This window comes from Alternaria alternata (assembly GCF_001642055.1).
Source record: "Alternaria alternata strain SRC1lrK2f unplaced genomic scaffold CC77scaffold_6, whole genome shotgun sequence".
Classification (NCBI taxonomy): Eukaryota; Fungi; Ascomycota; class Dothideomycetes; order Pleosporales; family Pleosporaceae; genus Alternaria; species Alternaria alternata.
The window spans coordinates 899,432-919,336 of record NW_017306195.1 but is presented as its reverse complement, the minus strand read 5'-3'; the positions used below and the strand labels follow the sequence as shown (position 1 = coordinate 919,336).

At 51.2% G+C, this 19,905-nt stretch overlaps 10 protein-coding genes across 10 annotated transcripts; 5 read left to right on the top strand and 5 right to left on the bottom strand.

The window, feature by feature from the left end:
* Window positions 1-354: 354 nt before the first annotated feature.
* Window positions 355-2,685, top strand: CC77DRAFT_1087213 (hypothetical protein; the record flags this gene model as incomplete). Its single annotated transcript, XM_018529448.1, has 5 exons — window positions 355-505; window positions 575-625; window positions 686-1,405; window positions 1,459-2,051; window positions 2,108-2,685. The coding sequence occupies 5 exons, from the start codon at window positions 355-357 to the stop codon at window positions 2,381-2,383; spliced, it is 1,791 nt and encodes a 596-aa protein (XP_018388122.1). The 3' UTR covers window positions 2,384-2,685.
* Window positions 2,656-4,452, bottom strand: CC77DRAFT_930840 (MFS general substrate transporter; the record flags this gene model as incomplete). The annotated part of the gene is made up of 3 exons (XM_018534185.1): window positions 2,656-3,587; window positions 3,643-4,256; window positions 4,313-4,452. The coding sequence occupies 3 exons, from the start codon at window positions 4,450-4,452 to the stop codon at window positions 2,656-2,658; spliced, it is 1,686 nt and encodes a 561-aa protein (XP_018388121.1).
* Window positions 4,453-5,154: 702 nt separating this feature from the next.
* CC77DRAFT_1048685 (dihydrodipicolinate synthetase family protein) lies at window positions 5,155-6,420 on the bottom strand. The gene is made up of 2 exons (XM_018527549.1): window positions 5,816-6,420; window positions 5,155-5,764 (listed from the first exon to the last, which is right to left on the bottom strand). The coding sequence occupies exons 1-2, from the start codon at window positions 6,259-6,261 to the stop codon at window positions 5,221-5,223; spliced, it is 990 nt and encodes a 329-aa protein (XP_018388120.1). The 5' UTR covers window positions 6,262-6,420; the 3' UTR covers window positions 5,155-5,220.
* Window positions 6,421-6,506: 86 nt separating this feature from the next.
* On the top strand, window positions 6,507-8,131 carry CC77DRAFT_959078 (mandelate racemase/muconate lactonizing protein-like protein). Its single transcript, XM_018535559.1, has 3 exons — window positions 6,507-6,843; window positions 6,910-7,131; window positions 7,201-8,131. Exons 1-3 carry the CDS (start codon window positions 6,668-6,670, stop codon window positions 7,946-7,948), a joined length of 1,146 nt encoding a protein of 381 aa, XP_018388119.1. The 5' UTR covers window positions 6,507-6,667; the 3' UTR covers window positions 7,949-8,131.
* Window positions 8,132-8,144: 13 nt separating this feature from the next.
* On the top strand, window positions 8,145-10,072 carry CC77DRAFT_744273 (hypothetical protein). Its single transcript, XM_018533030.1, has one exon. It carries the CDS (start codon window positions 8,355-8,357, stop codon window positions 9,969-9,971), a length of 1,617 nt encoding a protein of 538 aa, XP_018388118.1. The 5' UTR covers window positions 8,145-8,354; the 3' UTR covers window positions 9,972-10,072.
* Window positions 10,073-10,164: 92 nt separating this feature from the next.
* On the bottom strand, window positions 10,165-11,419 carry CC77DRAFT_1018689 (hypothetical protein). Its single transcript, XM_018524675.1, has 3 exons — window positions 11,370-11,419; window positions 10,758-11,143; window positions 10,165-10,704 (listed from the first exon to the last, which is right to left on the bottom strand). The coding sequence occupies exons 2-3, from the start codon at window positions 11,010-11,012 to the stop codon at window positions 10,294-10,296; spliced, it is 666 nt and encodes a 221-aa protein (XP_018388117.1). The 5' UTR covers window positions 11,013-11,143; window positions 11,370-11,419; the 3' UTR covers window positions 10,165-10,293.
* CC77DRAFT_744232 (DDHD-domain-containing protein) lies at window positions 11,344-14,806 on the bottom strand. Its single transcript, XM_018533029.1, has 5 exons — window positions 14,447-14,806; window positions 12,891-14,355; window positions 12,139-12,840; window positions 11,631-12,082; window positions 11,344-11,575 (listed from the first exon to the last, which is right to left on the bottom strand). Exons 1-5 carry the CDS (start codon window positions 14,711-14,713, stop codon window positions 11,450-11,452), a joined length of 3,012 nt encoding a protein of 1,003 aa, XP_018388116.1. The 5' UTR covers window positions 14,714-14,806; the 3' UTR covers window positions 11,344-11,449.
* Window positions 14,807-15,059: 253 nt separating this feature from the next.
* CC77DRAFT_1018687 (hypothetical protein) lies at window positions 15,060-16,335 on the top strand. Its single transcript, XM_018524674.1, has 2 exons — window positions 15,060-15,625; window positions 15,675-16,335. The coding sequence occupies exons 1-2, from the start codon at window positions 15,127-15,129 to the stop codon at window positions 16,316-16,318; spliced, it is 1,143 nt and encodes a 380-aa protein (XP_018388115.1). The 5' UTR covers window positions 15,060-15,126; the 3' UTR covers window positions 16,319-16,335.
* A 481-nt stretch (window positions 16,336-16,816) lies between these two features.
* CC77DRAFT_1048681 (hypothetical protein) lies at window positions 16,817-18,959 on the top strand. The gene is made up of 3 exons (XM_018527548.1): window positions 16,817-17,146; window positions 17,275-17,546; window positions 17,852-18,959. The coding sequence occupies exons 1-3, from the start codon at window positions 16,939-16,941 to the stop codon at window positions 18,803-18,805; spliced, it is 1,434 nt and encodes a 477-aa protein (XP_018388114.1). The 5' UTR covers window positions 16,817-16,938; the 3' UTR covers window positions 18,806-18,959.
* On the bottom strand, window positions 18,846-19,784 carry CC77DRAFT_1059574 (hypothetical protein; the record flags this gene model as incomplete). Its single annotated transcript, XM_018528255.1, has 1 exon — window positions 18,846-19,784. The coding sequence occupies one exon, from the start codon at window positions 19,782-19,784 to the stop codon at window positions 18,846-18,848; it is 939 nt and encodes a 312-aa protein (XP_018388113.1).
* Window positions 19,785-19,905: the final 121 nt, after the last annotated feature.

Genomic DNA, 19,905 nt, shown 5'->3' with positions numbered 1-19,905 from the left:
GTGCCTGCAGATGTTATTGTGACATCATCGACGTCTATGTTTCTACGGTAAAGGGCACGCGCGAGCTCCGTTTGCATTTTTGCAGCCAAACAGCGTCAAGAATTTCCCCCCTATCTTGATCCATTGATACTAACACATTCATTCATCCCCACAGTTGCATGTGTATCATGCGTAACTCCACACAATCACATGAGCATGCAATCACACAAACGTAGGCCGCCTAGCACCCATATAAGGCCCTACTCCAACCCCTCTTAGTTGTCGAAGCCGAGTCAACTTTCTGTATATAGACGATTCGAGCGTTTTGTAAAAACGCTGGCATTCTTACACTAATTATAGAACTTTCAGATCAAGATGGGTCACGGTTACCACCACCACAGTCACGAGAAGAAGCCTCTACAGTGGTTCGCATCACCGCTGGCCGAGGATCACCACAAGAAAGAACATCAAAGCCCACCCATCACCCGCGAAAACACACAGGCGGTCCTCGATAGCGGAACCCGGAGTGACGATGTCGATGACGGTCCTCCGCTGCAGGCCAGGGCGGATGACACCAAGTTGCACGACATGCCAGAGTTCCAGCGCCATGCCGAAGCGACAACCCAAGAACTCTTCTTTGATCTCTGTAAGTCTGTCGACACCCTTTCTCATTGAAGATTGCATCGCTGACAGAATTTTCTTACAGTTTTCGTCGCCAACTTGACCACGTTTACGTCGCTCAAGGAGATCAACGACAGCGCCTCTCTTACCGCGTATATCGGCTTCTTCGCACTCCTCTGGATGACATGGTACTCGAACTCCCTGTTCGATGTTCGATTCACCGCAGACTGCATCTTCGAGCGATGCGCTAAGGCTTTGCACTACGGTGTCATGGTCGGCTTTGCTGTCGTTGGTCCCGCTTGGGAGCCTGGAAAAGCTACAAGCTCCCTCCAGAAGTACCAAGTCTTGTCATTCATTCTTATGGTCTCTCGCCTGGTACTTGCTTCCCAGTACGCTGTCACGTTGTTCTTCTTGCGTAAACATCGAAGAACGATCCTTCCGATGTCTCTAGTCATCGGCTCGACGCTCGGTGCTGCGCTAATATACGGGTCCCTTACGGCTTCACTACCGAAAGAGACATGCAACGTTGAGTTGGGTGTTTGCAAGAAATTCACGACGCACGTTCATATCGCATGGTACACCATCAGCGCCCTGGAGATCATCTTCACAGTGGGGATATCGTGCGTTTGGCGTGTCATCTCCTTGAAAGGCACACATCTTGTGCAGCGCATGTCACTACTTACTCTAATCATCCTTGGGGAAGGCATTATCGTCATCTGCAAAGCTATCTCCAAGATCGTCAAGAACGGCTCGCAGTTTGATGACGCACTCACTGGTCAGATCGCCGCCTCAGTGCTAATCATTTGTATGTACAAGACCGTCCACTCAGCTAAGTGCCCGACCACTAACGTCCACTAGATCTGCTGTACATGCTTTACTTCGATCGAATGCATGAAGAGCACTTCGGTACCATCAAGCAGCAAGTCTGGGCATCGTTACATTTCTTCTTACACATCACGCTGGTCTTGGTTCTACAAGGTGTCTCATACCTTATCATGTGCGTTGTCGCCTTGATCCGGATGGACAACGTTGATGGGAAATTCCGCGAAATTGAAGCGCTTAGTGTCAACGGCGCTTATGCCAACGGTACCCTCTTCGCGGACGCTCTCCGTCAAAAAATCGATACATACCTTTGGAATACCATTCCCAAGGGCGTCGACGCAAGCAAAGCACTCGAGACATGGAACAGCAGTTTGATCGTACTAGCGCAGAGCTTCGACAACCTGCAGAAGGACAAGGCAAACTTGACAGCTGTGGACATGATCACCACTAGCCTGAACAATGCAGAGAGCATGGCGATTCAGACCATGTTCGACAGCCTTTCTATCTCGGTACCCAAGACAGCGAAGACAACGACCGAAAATGTTCTGAACAAGGTCTTCGACAAGGCCAGTCTCCTCAAGAAGTATGAGACGCGATTCGAGCTTGTCTTCGACTACGTCTTCCTCTCGGTAAGTCGTCTTTGCCCCTTTCCACCACTCTCATATCTTGCTAACACATACTGCAGGCCGGTCTCGCCATTGTATTCATGGCTATCATTGCCTTCATCTCGTTGCCGGACAAGAAACGCCACCTTCGTCAATATATGCGCCTCTTGTTCAGCGTTATCCTCGGCCTCGCGATCTATCTGATATGCCTCGTCAATACCAACAAGCCGAGTCAAAAGCACTACATGGAGAGCAACTGGATGTTACCGACCATCTGTATAATCTTCGCTGTCTGTGTGCTGGTGAGCCATGCGAGGCCTTGGTGGCATTCTCATTATAGGTGGCATGGTGCTTGAGGAAATGAATAGAATTAAAAAGAATGCAGCGATCTGAGCGGAATGGGTCGTAAGTACGGCTATGAGGACTGCACTAGGACCAGTCGCTTCAGTGTTCTACAAGCTTTTGTACAAGACTCGAGTTCATGTCTACACTTGACTGTCGCATGCAGGATCAGGTAATGCGAGAACAGAATTTATTTATAGATGAAGGAGCTCTTCTCTTTCATCCCTCCTCTTAAACGTGAAGGCCTCTCACCTCCAGGTACCACCCGCTTTCTCCGACCCAGCGCCTAAAAAACTCGTCCCTTGGTTTGTTGCATCTTCGCAACGTTAAAGTTCTTGATCAAGAAGACCCAAACAAGACACAATCCCATGATTGCCGTACCCGCAATCAGCATCCTCTTCTGCGCAATACCATACGCTTCTTCGATTGCTAACCGCGTCGCACTTCCTCTCTCATAGCTCAACTGCTCATCCAAACTTCCATAGATAAGGTCGAAGTTCTCCATGGCCTCAGCTGGCAGCAAATCCATCAAGGCTTGCGGGAAGGAGTTCGTCCAGATAGCACCGGAGATGGTGGATCCAACTGCACCGCCTAGCCATCCAAAGATGTTAAGAAGGGCGAGTACCGATGCAATATGTTGATGGTCCGCGGCAGCCATAACGGCAATCTGCTCGCAGAGAATGATGATAGAACCACCGATTGCGATAAAGACTTGGCACATGACCAGATATCCGACGCTGGTGCTTGGGTGGCGGAAGTAGATCATGAGACCTTGACCGAGAATATAGATTGGTACGGCGATGAAGAGAAGCCAGCGGAAGTAGCCAGTCTTGCTGATGACGAGACCGACTGACAGGAGCAAGACACCAGAAAGGACATCGAAGGTCGAAGCAACATAGCCTGCTTCAGCGATAGTAAGATTGGTGACTACCTGCAGGAACGAGGTAAAGTAAGAGTTCCAGGCGTAGTACGAGATCTGGTATGTGAAGGAAAGGAGACATGCGCCGAGGACCGAGCGGCTAGTCAAGAGGTCGAAAGGCAGGAAGGGCTTTCCGGCCGTGAAGCGCTCGTGGAGGCCGAACAATATGAGTAGGACGAAACCAACGACCAACATCGCGATGATGTAGCCTGTTGACCAACCGTTAGGTGCTGAGTCGGCGAGAGTGAACGGGAGGAGGAAGATGACAAGACCGGCGGCTAGTAAGAAAGCACCAGGAACTGTATAACTGTCAGTATAAATTGATACACATACGCGGTAGCATATGAGACGAACCGTCAAACTCTCGAATGTGGAAGATGATGCTCTGCATCAGGTTTCTTCCACTCGACTCGCGCTCCAGTACACCAGTCTGCTTCGCCTTCCGTAAGTTGAGCTTCAGCACAACGAACAGTGGGGCAGCCACAAAAGGCAGGATGATAGCGAAAGTGCCGAAACCCCAGCGCCAATTGATGTTGTTATAGAATCCCTCGGCCGCCTTTGGTCCAGCGAATGCTGTGATAATGTATGGCGAAGAGGTAAAAGCGAAAGCCAAACCTCGGTGCTTCAGACTACTGGAATCTGCTGTGATGACATCGACACAGTAGATCATACCACCAAATCCAATCGTGTAAAAAACCTGCGCTGCGCAATATGTAGCCAGGTTTGTAGACGCCGCCATGATGATCAAACCAAGGGTAGCAAAACACACCATAGTAGCGAAACCTTCAGCACGACCCCAGAGATCAAGCAACTTGGCGGTCGGAATGTAGACGGCTGCGGCCATGGAGTTGGATACGATGGAGATGACGGTAAGTAGCGAGTGTTCTTCGAATCCAGAGGTTACGTAGGGCGTTAGGTTGCCGGTAATGGATGATTGAAAAGCATTTGTGAGGTACAAGAACCACATACTGTGAGCTGTGTTAGTTCCTGGATCAATACATAGCTGAGCTGTTGAGCGACGTACCATATGAATGCGCATGCCAGAGATGTCTTAGTCCACGCCAAAGTGACAGCCTCTACCTCTCGCACACCCTCTTGCGCAGAATGTGATGGCATATTAGCCTCCTCAACCTTGCGAATCGCATCTTCCTCGTCAACAGACATATTGCCAATGCTCTTTTCCCTGGTAGGCTCGGTGCTGGGCTGAACAGCAGCGATAGAATCCATGATCGCCAGCGAGTCTCTTAACGACCTGAAAACGTAGACAGAGCAATAGAATGAATAGCACTCCCACCAGGCAGGGCCACAGAGTTCAAATACATTCCCACAGCTCTGGGTGCTGCGCGGCAGCGCAAGCTAAGCGTGATGCTTGTGTGGGCCAACATATCCAAGCCAAAGCTTCTCGCGCTGGACGCCTTGGAGCTAGAGCTTGTCCCGGAGCTTGACCACGACCTCGCGACCACAGAGCCAGACGGCATACACGAGGTGTTGGGTAAGGCCTTAATCGTACTAGGCACGAATGGGAGATGATCTAACTTTGCGTAGTATGGTGTTGATGGAGCAATCTTATCAGATGGATCCCTAGACCGGGTCTAGAGACGGCCTGAACACCATCTTCGGCACCTTTCCGGTACTACGAGCTCCACGCCCGTAATTTGTTTGTGATTGGCGACATTAGGACAAAGAGGCGCGACGAGTATGGTTTTGTGGCGTGCGAAAATTTGCGCATGGTTCGATGATGAGTGGAGCGCATATCAGATGGGTTCTTGATCTTATCTTATCTTGATCTAGATCAGCAGCTAGACGCGAACACGACACGCTTCGTTTTCAAACGCCGAGTGGCGCTTGCATAGCGCTCACAACAATGGGGAAAACAATGGGAAAACACCTGGACCTCTGTCAAAGCGGTTGCCTGGATTCACAATGCTTACTCTACTTGAAGTCCTTCTCGGTCAACGAATCTTCCATCTTCTGTATCCTTTCCCAGGTTTCGCTCCACTTCTCCCACTCGCCCTCAGGCAGCTTACCCTTGATTGGGAGTCTTCCACCTTCCATTGTGCCAAAATCGGTGACCCTCTTGACTGCCTCTTTGATACCCACAATGCCGTACTTACCAATGTACTCCTCGGCCGTACTGACTGTGTACTGCAACTGCTTCATCTTCTTGAGATTCTCATCTGTTATCGGTCTCGTCTCGGCTAGCTTCATCAAAGAGCATACGGTCTTGGGGTATATGGCCGCGAGACCATCGATAACACCTGCCGCGTCGAAAATGACGATGGGACCGAGTTGTTGGCCGAGACCAGAGTAGACGCGGAATTTGTTGTGGTCGATTTTGGGGTCAAGTGACACTTGGTTGTGCCATGAGACGACTGCATGCGACATCTTGCAACCGACGATGTTGGGGTGTTGGGCGAGGATGCGGTAGGTTTCGGGTGTGACCATTACGCCGTTGGTTACGCCAGGGTAGTTGTAGCTATTACTCCGTTAGTAAGATGCGAAAGTATTTCCGCCCATGGATACATGCATTAGTACTGGTAGAGGGCTCTTGTCCGCAACAACCGTATACCATTCTCTAATGCCCCCCTGACTCGCCGCTGCGCCAAAGTACCCTGGCGCGAGCACGAGTCCCCATTGCGCGCCTGCCTTCTTGAAGTCCTCTAACCATTCCAACGTCTCGTCAACGCTGTTGATCAATGTGCCAGCCATTATCGGGTAGTCCTTGAAGCCCGCCTCATCTAATCCTTTGCGCACACCAGAAATGAGGTCGATGCGTTCTTGTCGCGACATGTGAATCGCCTCGCCTGTGGAGCCGAGCAAGACAAGACCGCGCACTCCATTTTTGGCAAGGAATACAGAGTGCTCAACTTGCGTTTGCACGTCGACTTCAGGTTGCAGCGACTTTGACTCGGATTGGGTTTTGAAGAAGGTTGGGACGGGCACGAAGACGCCGGTGGGTGGTGATGAGGTCATGTTGGTGGCTTGTGCATAGAATTGCTTTCTGGCCGCTCTGTGACGAGTTTCTTTGTTAATCGGAGTCGAGAGTCAAATAACAAGATATTATGCGCTGCGAATACCCTGAGTTTTATTGCGCACCTTGGTCATCCGCTCCTCGGGTTCCTTTACTCCAGCTGCCGAAGCTACATGCCCCGCGGTGGAGCTCTTCTGGCCCTTTTGACCCCGCGCTGCCGTTCGGCTTACCGCGAAAGGGACATGGCGGCGGCAATACGCTGATTGGACGAGATGGCTTTGATGTGGACTGAGATGGCTATGTCATCTTTGAGGTGTAAGAACCTATTCGACACCCCAAGAGTGTTACCCCTTGATCACTTAGAACATCAAAAGAGCCAGTAAAGCAGAGCAACGAAGAACGGCAGCCATGGGCAAGATTGCAAAGATTGAATATTTTCGTGTCCCACCACGTTGGCTATTCGTTAAGATCACGGATGCAGATGGGAATTTTGGTTGGGGTGAAGCATCACTGGAAGGCCACACGCAAGCAGTCGAAGGGTGCTTGGACGCTTGGGCTGAGCGATATGTTGGCTTTGAAGCAGAGTGAGATTCTCCTTGATATTCAGAGCACCGTCGTACGCGATATCACGAAGGCTAACGACATCAAAGTGAGATTGAACACATATGGCAGATGTGCTGGCGAACTAGTTTCTACCGTGGCGGACCAGTTTTCATGAGCGCACTAGCTGGCATTGACATCGCACTGTGGGATCTGAAAGCGAGAAAGCTCAACGTGCCAATTTATCAGATATTGGGCGGGAAGGTGCGTGACAGACTCAAGGTATATGCCTGGATTGGCGGAGATAGACCAAACGATGTCAAGGAGCAAGCGTAAGTAAACCAAGTGACGACCGACCTGCTGCAAAGGTCTAGGAAAGCAATACTGATACATCGATACAGTCTATCACGCAAAGCTCAAGGATTCCGCGCTGTAAAGATGAACGCAACGGAAGATATAGGCTGGCTCGACTCGCCTTCAACCCTACAATCGGCTGTCGATCGTCTCAAAACAGTTAAAGAGCTAGGCATGGACGCCGGCATGGACTTTCACGGCCGCATCCACAAACCCATGGCCAAGCAACTCGCCCGCGCCCTGGAACCACACCACCCACTTTTCATCGAAGAACCTCTACTCTCTGAACACATCGGCGGCATCAAGTCTTTGCACGAGCTAACCTCCATTCCCATCGCATTGGGAGAACGTCTCCACTCACGCTGGGATGTACGGCCCTTCTTAGAAGCCGGCTGCGTTGACATCCTGCAACCTGACATCTCACACATCGGCGGTATTTCGGAAATGCGACGTATAGCATCCGCAGCCGAGACTTACGACGTCGCCATCGCACCACACTGCCCGCTGGGTCCTATTGCACTTGCTGCATGTGTTCAAGTAGATTGCACGCTGCCTAATTTCGCGATTCAAGAAATGAGTTTGGGGATTCATTACAATGCTGGGAGTCAGGACCTCACATCTTACACAAAGAATCCGGAGGTCTGGGATGTGAAGGATGGGTATATTGAGCTGATGAAGGGACCAGGCCTGGGAATTGAGGTTGATGAGGAGATGATTAGACGGGAGAGTAAGGACGCGAAGGCTTGGATCAGTCCAGGGTTCATTGGGCCGGGAGGCGAGATCAGAGAGTGGTAGGGCGTGGGTATTCTCAAGACATTCATGGATGGTAAGCAGAAGTGACACAGCATGGCTTGGAGAAATTCGAATCATCTCCACGTAGTCTCCGAAATGGTCGTGTACGCTGTATATCTCCTAGGTATATCACGTGTTATCTACTACATGATGTGTTCCAAGATGAAGGAGATCACAATAGTCAGCTCTCCACTTTCACCTCTTCACCTTTTTCCTATTGTCGTCTCCAGCACTCAATATGTCTTACTATCCCAACTTACAATAGCTATGTAGCTATTGTCCCATCTACTGCTGCTCAGCACCTCCCAAGTGTTAAGTATATAAACGGCGGTTCTCCTATCCCTTCCCTCTTTCTTCAGCTCTCACACATCCTTCTCACACATAAATATTATCACATAATCTCGCCTCAATGGCATTTCTCTTCTTCGCCGCCGTCTTCACTCTTTTGGGGTGGCTCGCTTGCGAGCATGATTTCTTTTCGATTGCCTCTTCGGTCCCTGCGGCTGGTCCGCATACCGCATCATCTTCGCCTTCCTCTTCACCTTCGGCCTCTGCTCCGGCTGGTCCGGTAGTATCGCCATCTCTGCCACGTCGAGAGCGTCGGGCTCTCGCTCGATCTCGGTCTCGGTCTCCTCCTCCGGTTCCTGCGTGGGCGCGCCCTGGCTCCCTCCTCTCGCCTCCTCGGCACCGCCCTGTCGAGGATAAGAACGACACTTTCCTGGATGTCAAATCCACCGAGTCCGATGGCCTAATGGAGAGAGTTTGGGATCCGATAAACGGGTGGAAGTGGGCTGCGGTCCGTGGTGAGAGATTGGCAGCGAGGATGATTCCTCTTCCGAACTCTCCTCCCCCTTCGCCCGTCATCACTCCACGTTCTCCTCCTGCCGCGGTTCCTCCTGCTTTTGTTGCAGCTTCTGCGCCTATGGCCGTTTCCGTTTCGCCTAATCCTGCACCAGCACCTATTGTCATCTCTCCGCCTCCTCGCTCGGTCGCCTCCATCCTGGCTGGCATCCCCTCCCTACCACAGGGACTCACACACGTCTTTCCGCTGCCGGCTCCAGCACCACTGTCACAGCCACAGCCTCTGTTTGGTGGGTTGTCGCTGGCGACACCTGCTAAGTATGCTTCGGGCTCCCTGACTATGGTGCTGCCCGACCTCACACCCTCGGTTCCGATGCCGTTGGCTCCTCCTCTCCCGACTTCTCTTCCAGCTGGGGCTGACCATAAGCCCCAGACTGATGACATATGTGGAATCGTTGCTCCGACTCCTCATTCCTCCTCTCCTTTCGCCTTTGGTGGTGGATCCATTGGTGTTTCCGCTATGCCTATTCCCGCTCCTCCCTCTGATAGCACTTTCGGTGCCGTTTTCAACTTCACTTCACCCTCCCCTTTCTCCTCTTCAGCACCTTTCTCTTCTGCCTCTGGTCGCCCCCGCGATCGACGAATCCTCAAGAGGGTCTATGAACCTCGCTTCGAAGACGACAGAGACGACGACGATTCTCTCATGGAGAAATACTGGGACGCTGGATTCACCACCCTCGACTCCCTCATGCAAGCCGATATCCCAATGGTGACCGGGTGCGGGCTCGAAAACATTGCTGGATACATCTCCGGTTCCACCGTCGCCTCTTTCGAGCACAATCTTCGTGACAAGGAGAACGGACTTCGCCGCTTGGCTAACCTCCTGCGTTGGCAATGCGGATCCACTCGGCCGCAGCCCCCTGGTGGGACTGTGACCCTTGGTCAACTCATCACCGTGCTGGCACGTGTGGATGAGTTGGTGAGGGGGTTTGTAGCTGACAACGGAGGTCAGCAGCAACTGTTCGTGCAGGGTGACTTCTTCAAGTGGGCGCGGGCGTGGCGTTACTTGGAGAAGCATTGGTGGCAGGTCAGGAAGACGAAGCTGCAGCAGGAACTGGATCCTTCTGTATATGGACAGGTGGTGGAGTTGGTGAAGCTGCACCAAGCCCATTGGGTGAAATTTCTTCGGGAAGCTCCTGATGAGGGCAAAGGTCGGGACTGGTGAGGTGTTGAGCAGTTCTTCTTGTTTGCGAGCGCCTTTCTGGTTTGCTTTTCTTTTGTATGCTTGTTGTCGGCTGGTCCGCAATAGGTGCTGCTCTTCAGGGTCAGTAGATAGTCGAGAATGGTACCTTTTTCTGCCTTCTCATGTCACCTTCAAACCATATCTGCCAGTGTGGAAAATGTTCATTCCAGCCTACCCTGACTATGTTCAACTATTTCAAGCTCTGACATTGATCAACCTCCACACTCTCGAAGCACTCGCGGCACCTTGACATTTCCTGGAAACTCGTTACAAACATCTGCGGATACCTCCTGGCTCTCCGGTGTTACTCCTCATCTACGTCCTCCAAATCCGAATGTCCGCTGAAATGCTTAAACTTGATTGGCATTGGCGATTCGCCCAAGATTCCAGAGTGATGTGTCGGCGGTGGAGGCAGGTGAACGGGCCGAAGGCCACGAGGTAGTAAGGGTGTAGGCGGGATGATAATGGTGTCATGTCGAACCGGCGAGCCCGCTGGGGTAGTAAATGCGACAGTGGGAGAAGCCGTGGTGCTCATACCATTGTGCATAGCCACACTATCGCTCAGCGTCTCATCGTTATACACTGTAAGGCTCCAGAGTATCCCCACCCATGGCCAGACAAAGCCCTCCTCGTTCCAGAACCACGTGTGATCGTTAGTATACTCCATCAGAGCGTAGGTGGAAAATAAGAGTGCAGATGCACATAGACCGCCGACCTTGTAACTGTTAGTTCTCATCAACCACATATGTCGTGAGCGAGGTAACATACCATTCCGACGGTCAACTCGTGGGGTCTCGGAAAGTACCCGGGCTGCTCATACTCGGCAGATGCGAAGAGAACAGTGGTAGCAAGTGCGATGTACGCATATTTGTACGTGAACAAGCTTGTAATAATTCTTCGGTATTCTTGGCGGACACAATCGGGGACGAACGAATCCACAAATCGTGTTTGGGCGCGACATAGAAAATTGGGTGCAGCGGCGGCAGTGGGTGCGACGGTCGGAGTGGAATTCGGGTCCGCCATAGTTGGCGATGCGGTTATAGAAGCCGTTGAGTGTGTCGGTACCATGACCGCTGTCTTTGCAACGAGCTGAGCAATATTCGAGTAGGGGACTATGCGTTGAGTGTGAGTGGTGAGAGTATCGACCGCGCCTTCTAATGCAGAATTGTAAGCGCGAAAGCAAGGAAGGTACGTGCTGTACTGTCGAGATGGGTGAATAGGTAGCAAACGACAGCCATTGAGATGACATAAACAGCAAACGACAGCCATCGAGATGACATAAACAGCAAACGCGCGTGCGCTAGATTGGCCAAACACGAGGAATTGACCTGTCGAACTTCTACTGGCGTATGACGGGAAGGTGCAAGAGCTCATACTCACATCCAACATCCGTCATTGAAACATGTCTGAGATCTATTCTGGGTATATCGCCAATCTATTGCCTACTCTTCAACTACCAATCACTCCTTGGGCTTGAACACACGATGCCTTGCCAATAGTTGTGAAATCATGAAATGTGACACATCCTCGTCAGCCCAATACGTCATATGACTCGCTATACTGGCCAGCAGCGAGATGTCGAAAGCCTGTAACCATGTTAGACGGCCTAGAAAAAGTGATAGAAGAGCAGTCATCACTTACGCCTTCTTGAATACTATAGTCCACACGACCGTTGCTATTCAGCGCGCGCACTTTCTGTTCCTCCTTCTTGAGTTTCCGGCTTCGTTCTTCTAGCTCCTGCCATTCAAGGTCCTTTTCAACGTCTCGCTCGCCGTCTTCACTCTGCTGGCTCTTTCTTCGCTTCTGGAAGCCGGCGAAGAGGGTCTCTATGTCGCCTTCGATGAGAGTGGGAGGATGCTCGCCGTCTTCACCTTCGGCGATGGTTTCTTGTCCAAGGCGGCGACGACGTTCTTCGCTAATGAAGGCGCTGGTGGGCTCATTGAGGCCTGGGACGAGATTCGCGGCGTTGCTCGAAGGAGGTGCGGCGGCGCTAAGTGGGCGAGAACTACGTTGTCCTTGTGTACTGTTGCCTGCGCCTGTCATTTCTGTTCCTGATATACCGAGACTGCGGTTGAGCAGTCCACTAGCAATGCCTGTAGTCCATTGGTGTCAGTATTTTTCCCAGTTAGCATAGGTGAATTTGACTCACCTGATCCAAGAGAAGTCCAAAAGTCAGTCACGCCCTGACCAACTCGTTGACCAATGCCGGTGAAGCCTTGAGACGCTGGCGCACCGAAGATGCCTTTCTTGGTATATGGCAAAGGCTGGGCTTTGAGCGCTGACATAGCTGGTGAGATCAAAGGCTCAATGCGATAACTTATCGGATCAGTCGGATGGAAGATGTTGAAGACCTGCTTGCAAAGAGGTGAGGATGTCGTAATGTCAAATGCATGTTCATCTCCACCTTGCGAAAATGGATCATCGATAGATGTAGCCGGTGTCTTCGGCGGCACAAACGCGGTAGCAGAAGTCTGCGGTCTTCCGACTATCGTTCGTCCCTTCAACATCTGGAACAGCCCAATGGGTGAGCCAAGAGCATAAAAGTCTTCCACCTCAAAGTCCAGCTTCAAGCCCTCTTCAGTAGACCTTCGTTGCTTGATCGACTGCGAGCTTGGCTTGGCTCTTGGGTCTTTCTGTATGCAAAGAATATCGAACATGATAGCAGACCCGAGAGAATGCCCAACCAAACTCACTTTTCCCTTGAAAGACGGATTTCGCTCCTTGAATAGCCGGTAAGTGCGGTTTAGCTCGTTCACAACGATTCGAGAGATATGACCTTTGTATGCAGGACTTTGGTATAGTAGAATATCAAGCGCCAGATCAGTAAGGAAATTGCGGACAGCAGGTACGCCTGCAGTAGTCAGTAAAGGTCAAAGTGTAAAATCCGATTGCGCGACGTACCTTCAACGGTTATATCTTCGAGATTGGGGTACTCTTCATCTTCGTGATCGAGGTCGCCCAAGTCGTGTTCTTTGCGGTTGTGCTTCAAACTTTGCTTGGGAAAGTCCAGCAGGTGTCTCCAGATAATAGGGATGACTTGGATGCGATTGTTCTTGCTCTCCGACTCCGTCTCCGCATTCAAGGCCTGGAGGTCAGGCGAAGCTGCGTATACAGATTTGAGGGACTTGCGCATAGTATTCACGTCGTGAATGAAGTTGATGGACTCCATTCGCATTCCAAGGCGCTGTCCAATACCATGCGTTACTAGGAGCAGATGCTCAATTTCACGATCTTGATCACTGCCATGCTGTGTTTTGTAATCTTCACGCATCTCTTTCTCCTCACGCTTTCGCATCTCCTCTTCCTGTTGTTGCTCATATTCTGGCTTTGAGGATGTCATGAGCGATGACACCTGCCTTTCCAGGTTGCGTCTGCGTGTTTGGGAGGGCGACATGCTTCGCTCGTTCTCTGAGTTCTCTCCATCGGTGTTGACGTCAGAATTGCCATGATCTGAACCGTATGCTAGCGCAGGCGTTGAAGGTCGGTCCATCTGCTTTGCGCTTTGGGGACCCTTGGCAGGAGTTGGCTGCTTCTTCTTCTCTTTGGGATCGGTGTATCCACGGATGTACTTGTATCCAGCATAGTGCGCTCCTCCGGCGAAGCGCTGGTACAACGTACTGCCCATGCGAGACCACATGTCATCGGTCAACATCCACGCTGTCGTCTCGTCCTGGTATGTGACAGTGGAGTTCAGGTGGGCGCCAAAGAGCCTATGCGTCCGCGGCAAGTCGGCAGGCGCATTGGAGGCTGCAGATGCATCGCCTAGTTTCGAATCGTTTGATTGTTTCGAGGCTTCTTTCCGCAGACTGTCGTACGATGACTTGGGTGTAACTGGATTTGACGTTGAGTCGCGATTCAGCCTAGCCAGCTCCTTGCGGTGGTCATCGCCAGCACTCGGACCCATGGAAAGTGGCCGAGCACGAGGCTGCGATACTGCTCGCTTCTCATCTGGCTTTCCAAACTTCCACGGCTTCACTTTGAGATATCCCTCCTCTAGTTGCATAGCTAGACCTTCGTCGACGGCCTCCCCGTCTGGTGTGAACCATGTCCCTCGCTTGACGTCGTAAACAGGACCCAGCCAGTATGATGGTGCCAACTCGCGTGTCTCGATCTCGACATCGAACAGATAGTCCTCGTTGACGGGCACCTTTGTGGTTTTGGGAGGTGTGTTGTTGGATTGGGTAGGCGTAGTAGGACTAGCAATGCCTCTTCTCAGTTCGTCGGCATCGGCTTCGTCGGCAGTCTTCTGGAAGGCGGCCTCAATGGCGCGAGAGTCTCCGGCACCGAAGGGTATCCACTTCTTAGGTTTGGGCAAGGCGGTATCGGGGGCCATGGCATGCTTCGAAAGTGGTTTGCGCTTGGGTGTCTGCCAAAGTCAGTGTCGCGATCAAAAGGCAGCTCTGGCATTGCAAAGAACAGGAAGCTTGACGTGAGTACAGTGTATATTGACTACTTACATCTATAGCATGGAACCACCTCACAGCCAGCGGAGGACAGTCTGGGGGGTAGCGCTTGAGACTCAGCCTGTGTCTCCGATCAATCACATGGTCTCCTCCTTGCTGAGCAGCCAGTATTGCTGCAGCTCTGTCCTTGTCCCTCTCCTGCTCCATCTTCTTGGCCTTATCCGCACTTCCCTCGGGCGCCGGAGGCTTGGGCGTACCTGCCCGCGATGGCCATGGTGATAGATTGGAAAGAAAGCCCTGCTTGTTGTCCGGGGCAGTCATCCTGTCAACTGGAGGGGCGTCGCCGCCGACACGAAGCTTGGCCAGCCAGGACTTTGCGCGATATCGTGAAGCTTGAAACGGTGGAGACAGTGGCCTCAAGCGGGGCGATCGGGCAGGCACGCGAAGATGGACGCGTCGAGGAAACGTCTTGACGTCGGTGGTATGGCTAGAGGAGCATGGCAGCAAGATGCATGTTATACAGTCATTAGGCGGTGGCAGGTGTCAGAAACATTTGATTGCATGTGCTCGTGTCGTGTCTTGCATGTGCCTGCTCCGGCGCTGCTGCGGCTGCGACACAGACTAGTTACATCACCACAGACGCGTGGGGCAGCCCACAGCTCTTCCACTCGTATCGCGTATCCATCGTCTCCGATCTACCAACACTGCAAACACACCGCCGAAACCTAAACACCATGAGAGTTCACACCATACACGATCTGAATGCGCGCAATCCAACGCCGCCATCTAATCCGCTCCTGACTTCATCGGTGACCGACGCAGAGCGGCGGTTTTCGCGCTTCTCCGTCACCGATGCCGTGCATCTGAAGCTAAAGCTGCAAGCCCTCGACAACGCCGTGTCAAGAATTTGCCCGGAAAATCATGACCAAGCTGATATCGCAACCATCACTAGTGCATGTCAAACACGGCCTTTTGAAGAAACTGTGTACGTTGCTGGCTCAGAGATTTTCTACCTCGTAGTAAAAGGTCTTGCACGACCACATATCATCGCCGATGTTTATGCTGAAGCATACAAACATGTCTTACAGGGCAGGCCTTACGTGAACAACTACAATCTGTCCGGTTGTAGAGGAATAGACTGTGTTTTCTCCGACGTGAGAACTGTCCTGGGAGATATCGACCGTGTGTGTGACACCAATCTCGAAGGCGCCTTCGCTAAACTCGAGGAACGAGGCAGGTCTATCATCAGTGCCTATACCACCATTTTGCTAACACTGACTAGTCCAGCCGTTTCCCTTTCTCCGGCTCCCGGCCGAGCTGCGCCTCCATGTATACTCATTCCTGCTTCCTCCTGAGCGTCGTATCATCCTCAGACCTCGCTCTCAGGTTGTCAGACGTCCGCGTCTCAATATCATGCGTGCCAACAGGCAGTTACATGACGAAGTTATCAAGTACTTCTACAAGAACTGGAGACTGTTCGTACGAGTAGATTCGTCACCACTAGGCCGATTGCGTCAGGGCGAGGTCTGTTATCAAGGGGTAAGGCCCACGATCAACTCAGCCACCCTTGAGCTTCTCAAAGAGCTTGAGATCCGCGTCCACGAACATCTGGTCTACTTGACAGGACCACCCTCAAGCCGCATTAGCTCCATATTTGATACGTTCAAACTTGAGCGTGTACGCATCACGTTCGAGCTGTCTAATACCGCCAGCGGGCACAACAGAGACACAAAGATGGAGCTGTTTTGCAGACAGCTGATTGATCAGATCCCGGCATCAGTGAGTGTGTCGTGGCCCCATAGTGATGCCGCAACCTTCTTCCATAGCAATGCAGTAGAGCAGCGCTTATATCAAGCCTTGCAGGAGAGAGCATCTTCTCAAGCAAGTCGTGGTGCAACGGCACCGGGACGTGTAGTAATGCAATGACCTCAGCATGCTCATAGATAAACAATTTCCAACCCATGAGTGCACATGCACGAAAGACCGGAGCTCGTCTTTATGCTACGCTGAGTGCTGGTAAGGTATACTTGAGTGTGCCCATGGCCAATGTTAAACCCGACAACGGGCCATCAAAAGTTCTCTCATGGAAAATGACGAGGAATATGCGCCATCAGCTTACAGTGTTGTCTGCGCCCTTTTTGCGCCGATCATTGAATTTATGCTTTGGTGATGTACGAATGGCAACCTTTAACGCCAAATTGTGTAAGATGACAATGAACCATGTTTCCGCTATTACATAGTTTGACATAACTATATCATCCATGTCAAGAACCGGAAACATTCCTTACACGGCAAAGGACCGAATTCCTTCATGTAATGTGGGCCGCTCGATTTGGGGTACATCGAAATGCCGATTGCGGGGTTACTGCAGGAACGCGGAATTGAAAGCTTCAGCATCAACCTTCGGTCTTCGGTACCTGACAACGGCACGACACCGAGGTTCTGTGCGTAATGTAGTACATGTATATAACTAAGGTGCGGCTATGATGTCTTTGGCGTCCAAAGTCTTCCGCTAGTCTTTAGTGACATATTCAGCTCTTCCCATCATGCATCTCTTCAATACTCTTACTGCGTTTGCTACTATCATCACCAGCACAATGTCGCAGAGTACACCAGCACCGCCTCAAATGACTTTGATCTATCACATGGAAGCAGACCTGGGGGAACGATTTTCGCTAGGCTCTATTCCAACTGGGCAAGAACGCATTGTCATTCCCATTGTTGGAGGCACGTTCAAAGGACCCAGAATTTCTGGTGAGTACTTCCACTATAGACATTCCATACTTAACAACACCAAACATGTTGTGTTTATTGTCTGTTACGAACCGTTCTTTTTGTACCCTATGACGTCACACATACCGCGAAATACTCACGTTCCGTAGGCAAAGTCCTTAACCTTGGTGCGGATTGGCGCCTGACAGATGCGCAAGGAAAGTTTCGGCCAGACGCTCGATACAACATTCAGACAGATGACGGTACATATATTTACGTGCAGACTGAAGGCTTGCCCCCTGCTGTGGATGGCGCACCGTCAATGTTGCGAGGAAGATTTGAGACGAGCACGAACGGAACTGCTGCGTGGTTGAATGATGTGGCTGCTGTTGGCGTCATAAGGAGGAACGGCACATCCAGTGTGTTGATTGATATGTGGCAGGTAAGTGGACTGAATGAGTATCGCGAGGCTGGGGCAAGGCTAACAGAGACGCAGGCGTCCCCACCTTCGGAGTGACGATATTTCCAGTGCGCAAATACAAAATAGCTAGATGAAAGCCAAAATGATTGATAATGTTATTGAGCTCGAGGTATGCAGTATAATGGGCATATGCTTGGTAATTACGTCTTATATGTCTCTTGCTGTCGCGACGCTTGTGGCTTTATGTGTGGCTGGGGGCGGCCAAAAATTGACGCCGACCTCGCTCTACTCAGCGAGTGTGCGCCAAACCTCTGCGTCTCTTGCAGCTCACATCCCACCATCTACCAACAAGTCCAATCTCTATCCAGATACATCGCATTATAATGATGAATGCGCAACAATGGCAAATCCTACCACCCGATCTGGTGGAGCTTCAAATTGGCCAGGTCGACCTTTTGCTGGCTATGTACCCTGAAGAAATTACTTTCGATGAAAATTCTCAAGGAATACTAGATATCTTGCGCGACACCGATGATGTCAGGTCTAGAACCGCTGTCAAACTGACTCCAAGTATCTCGCTCTTCCTTGATCTGCCGATCACAATTGCCGAAGAAGCTGCTCCAGATTCGAAGTCGTTGCGCTTAGACATCGGAGTACCGTTTGCGTATAGTGGGAACGTTGCGCCTTCTGAATCACCATCGGTTAAAGTTCGCGTGCAACAACCGAATTGGATGAGCAAAGCCGCGACCTCACAGTTGACAGCGGATATTCCGGAAGATGAAGACCTATTGGGTACCATTGAGTTCATTCGAGAAGCGGCAGCCGAATACCTCGCGAATATCGAGACGAAGGATATGACCCTAGACACCGCCACCGTGGACTCCGGACCGCTGGTAAGAGTGTGGTTCTATTTTCCGTCGATCAGTACGCGTTCCAAGCGCGACGACTTCATCAAGTACGCGCCGTCCTACCAGCTAACCGGCTTCCTCTATGCTGGCAAACCCGGTCTACTCTGCGTCGAAGGTGGGTCGCAAAGCATCGATGACTACATGAAATTTATCAAGACGGAAAGCTGGGGCGATATACCCGCACATCACAAGAAGGTTAGCGAGCGTCATCGAGAAAAGTGCGAGAAGAGGGTGTTTCCAGAAATGACCGAAATTACAGATACGGTTGGTGAAAGACGCGGCCAAAGAGCGAACAGAGGGGATATGAAGGCGATTGAAGAGTGGCTTGTGGAACGAGGCCTCGGTGACGCTTTTACCAAGGTTTTGATGTAGACCCAAAGTTCACGAAATCAGCAGCCGATAGTATTCTTCTTTAACTTTTCAAAACACCACTTGCGACCACATTTTTTACCCTTTCTATGTCAGGATTTTCTGCAACATCTTTGAGGTAGAAGATTAATGTTGGCACTCCACTCAGTCCCATAGCATTTTCATCCCGATAAAACATCGTCACCTTATCGACAGTCTTGCAACCTAATCCTACCTTGTGTTGAGCAAGCAGCCACAGCACACCAGTTCCATTTGGAGTCCCACACAAGGCTTTGGCCTCTTCAGAGGCTATTGGGGAGGCTGTTCCTGGCCATCTCGGAAACCAGTTATCGTACGAAACCCCCGGCTTCGCTTTCTCTTGTCGCCGTCTGCGAAGAGAAGCAAGTATAGTGTTGCACACTGCCCGAGTATCGGGGTTGAGGATCGCGTATCTCACCACAATCTTCAACTCTGGTATCGGAGCTTGCTCGGTAGGTGGCGCCAGTGACTTCCATTGCAGAAACGCGACATCGGACCAATACCGTAGCTTCGGCAGACCGGCTATCAGCGTCTCTGGATCTATATTCCTACATGGGTTCATCATCGCCATTGGTGTCGTGTTACATTCCGCTAGTAAAATCCCGGCTTTTGCGTTGAACACGCTCTGGATCTGCCCCATTGTAGCTGGATAGGTCTTGCCATCCACTGTAACGGTGTCCTCATGCAATGTAAGCTTGCCTACTGTAAGGATTTTGGGAGGAAAGGATTTTGGATTGGTGCTCAAGGCCTGGATTAGATCGCCACTGGGGTAGGATCCTGTGGAAGCAATAGTGAATGTACCCCAGCCCCATTCTTCCAGATCTCCACAGTCCTGAAATTGGCTTTGGGACGAGCCGTTGGCGACATCCGCGACAGTAAAATTGAGTAGACGTTCCCCTTTTGCGACGGCATCATGGTATGTTAAAGTCGACTTGATCTTGCGCGTATCAATGTTGTTACTCATTTTTGACCTTTGAATGTGGTAGAACACCAGCTTACAGTTCGAGTTGGTTTTGCGAGTCGAGAGTTGCGTATACAAAAGGGAACTCGACGTAAGCTTACAAGCGATTGTTTCACAACACTGC

What these genes read in the sequence shown, in the direction of transcription:
- CC77DRAFT_1048685 (XM_018527549.1), bottom strand. Translation starts at nt 6,261, where the DNA reads ATGACCTCATCACCACCCACCGGCGTCTTCGTGCCCGTCCCAACCTTC. An exon ending in AGCCCTCTACCAGTACTAAT is followed by an intron (nt 5,765 to 5,815) that starts GCATGTATCCAT and finishes ACGGAGTAATAG; the next exon opens with CTACAACTACCCTGGCGTAA.
- CC77DRAFT_959078 (XM_018535559.1), top strand. Translation starts at nt 6,668, where the DNA reads ATGGGCAAGATTGCAAAGATTGAATATTTTCGTGTCCCACCACGTTGG. An exon ending in TATGTTGGCTTTGAAGCAGA is followed by an intron (nt 6,844 to 6,909) that starts GTGAGATTCTCC and finishes ACGACATCAAAG; the next exon opens with TGAGATTGAACACATATGGC. An exon ending in AACGATGTCAAGGAGCAAGC is followed by an intron (nt 7,132 to 7,200) that starts GTAAGTAAACCA and finishes ACATCGATACAG; the next exon opens with TCTATCACGCAAAGCTCAAG.
- CC77DRAFT_744273 (XM_018533030.1), top strand. Translation starts at nt 8,355, where the DNA reads ATGGCATTTCTCTTCTTCGCCGCCGTCTTCACTCTTTTGGGGTGGCTC.
- CC77DRAFT_1018689 (XM_018524675.1), bottom strand. Translation starts at nt 11,012, where the DNA reads ATGGCGGACCCGAATTCCACTCCGACCGTCGCACCCACTGCCGCCGCT. An exon ending in ACGAGTTGACCGTCGGAATG is followed by an intron (nt 10,705 to 10,757) that starts GTATGTTACCTC and finishes AACAGTTACAAG; the next exon opens with GTCGGCGGTCTATGTGCATC.
- CC77DRAFT_744232 (XM_018533029.1), bottom strand. Translation starts at nt 14,713, where the DNA reads ATGACTGCCCCGGACAACAAGCAGGGCTTTCTTTCCAATCTATCACCA. An exon ending in CGAAGATATAACCGTTGAAG is followed by an intron (nt 12,841 to 12,890) that starts GTACGTCGCGCA and finishes TGACTACTGCAG; the next exon opens with GCGTACCTGCTGTCCGCAAT. An exon ending in TTGGACTTCTCTTGGATCAG is followed by an intron (nt 12,083 to 12,138) that starts GTGAGTCAAATT and finishes AATGGACTACAG; the next exon opens with GCATTGCTAGTGGACTGCTC.
- CC77DRAFT_1018687 (XM_018524674.1), top strand. Translation starts at nt 15,127, where the DNA reads ATGAGAGTTCACACCATACACGATCTGAATGCGCGCAATCCAACGCCG. An exon ending in CGCTAAACTCGAGGAACGAG is followed by an intron (nt 15,626 to 15,674) that starts GCAGGTCTATCA and finishes AACACTGACTAG; the next exon opens with TCCAGCCGTTTCCCTTTCTC.
- CC77DRAFT_1048681 (XM_018527548.1), top strand. Translation starts at nt 16,939, where the DNA reads ATGCATCTCTTCAATACTCTTACTGCGTTTGCTACTATCATCACCAGC. An exon ending in CAAAGGACCCAGAATTTCTG is followed by an intron (nt 17,147 to 17,274) that starts GTGAGTACTTCC and finishes CACGTTCCGTAG; the next exon opens with GCAAAGTCCTTAACCTTGGT. An exon ending in TGTTGATTGATATGTGGCAG is followed by an intron (nt 17,547 to 17,851) that starts GTAAGTGGACTG and finishes CGTCTCTTGCAG; the next exon opens with CTCACATCCCACCATCTACC.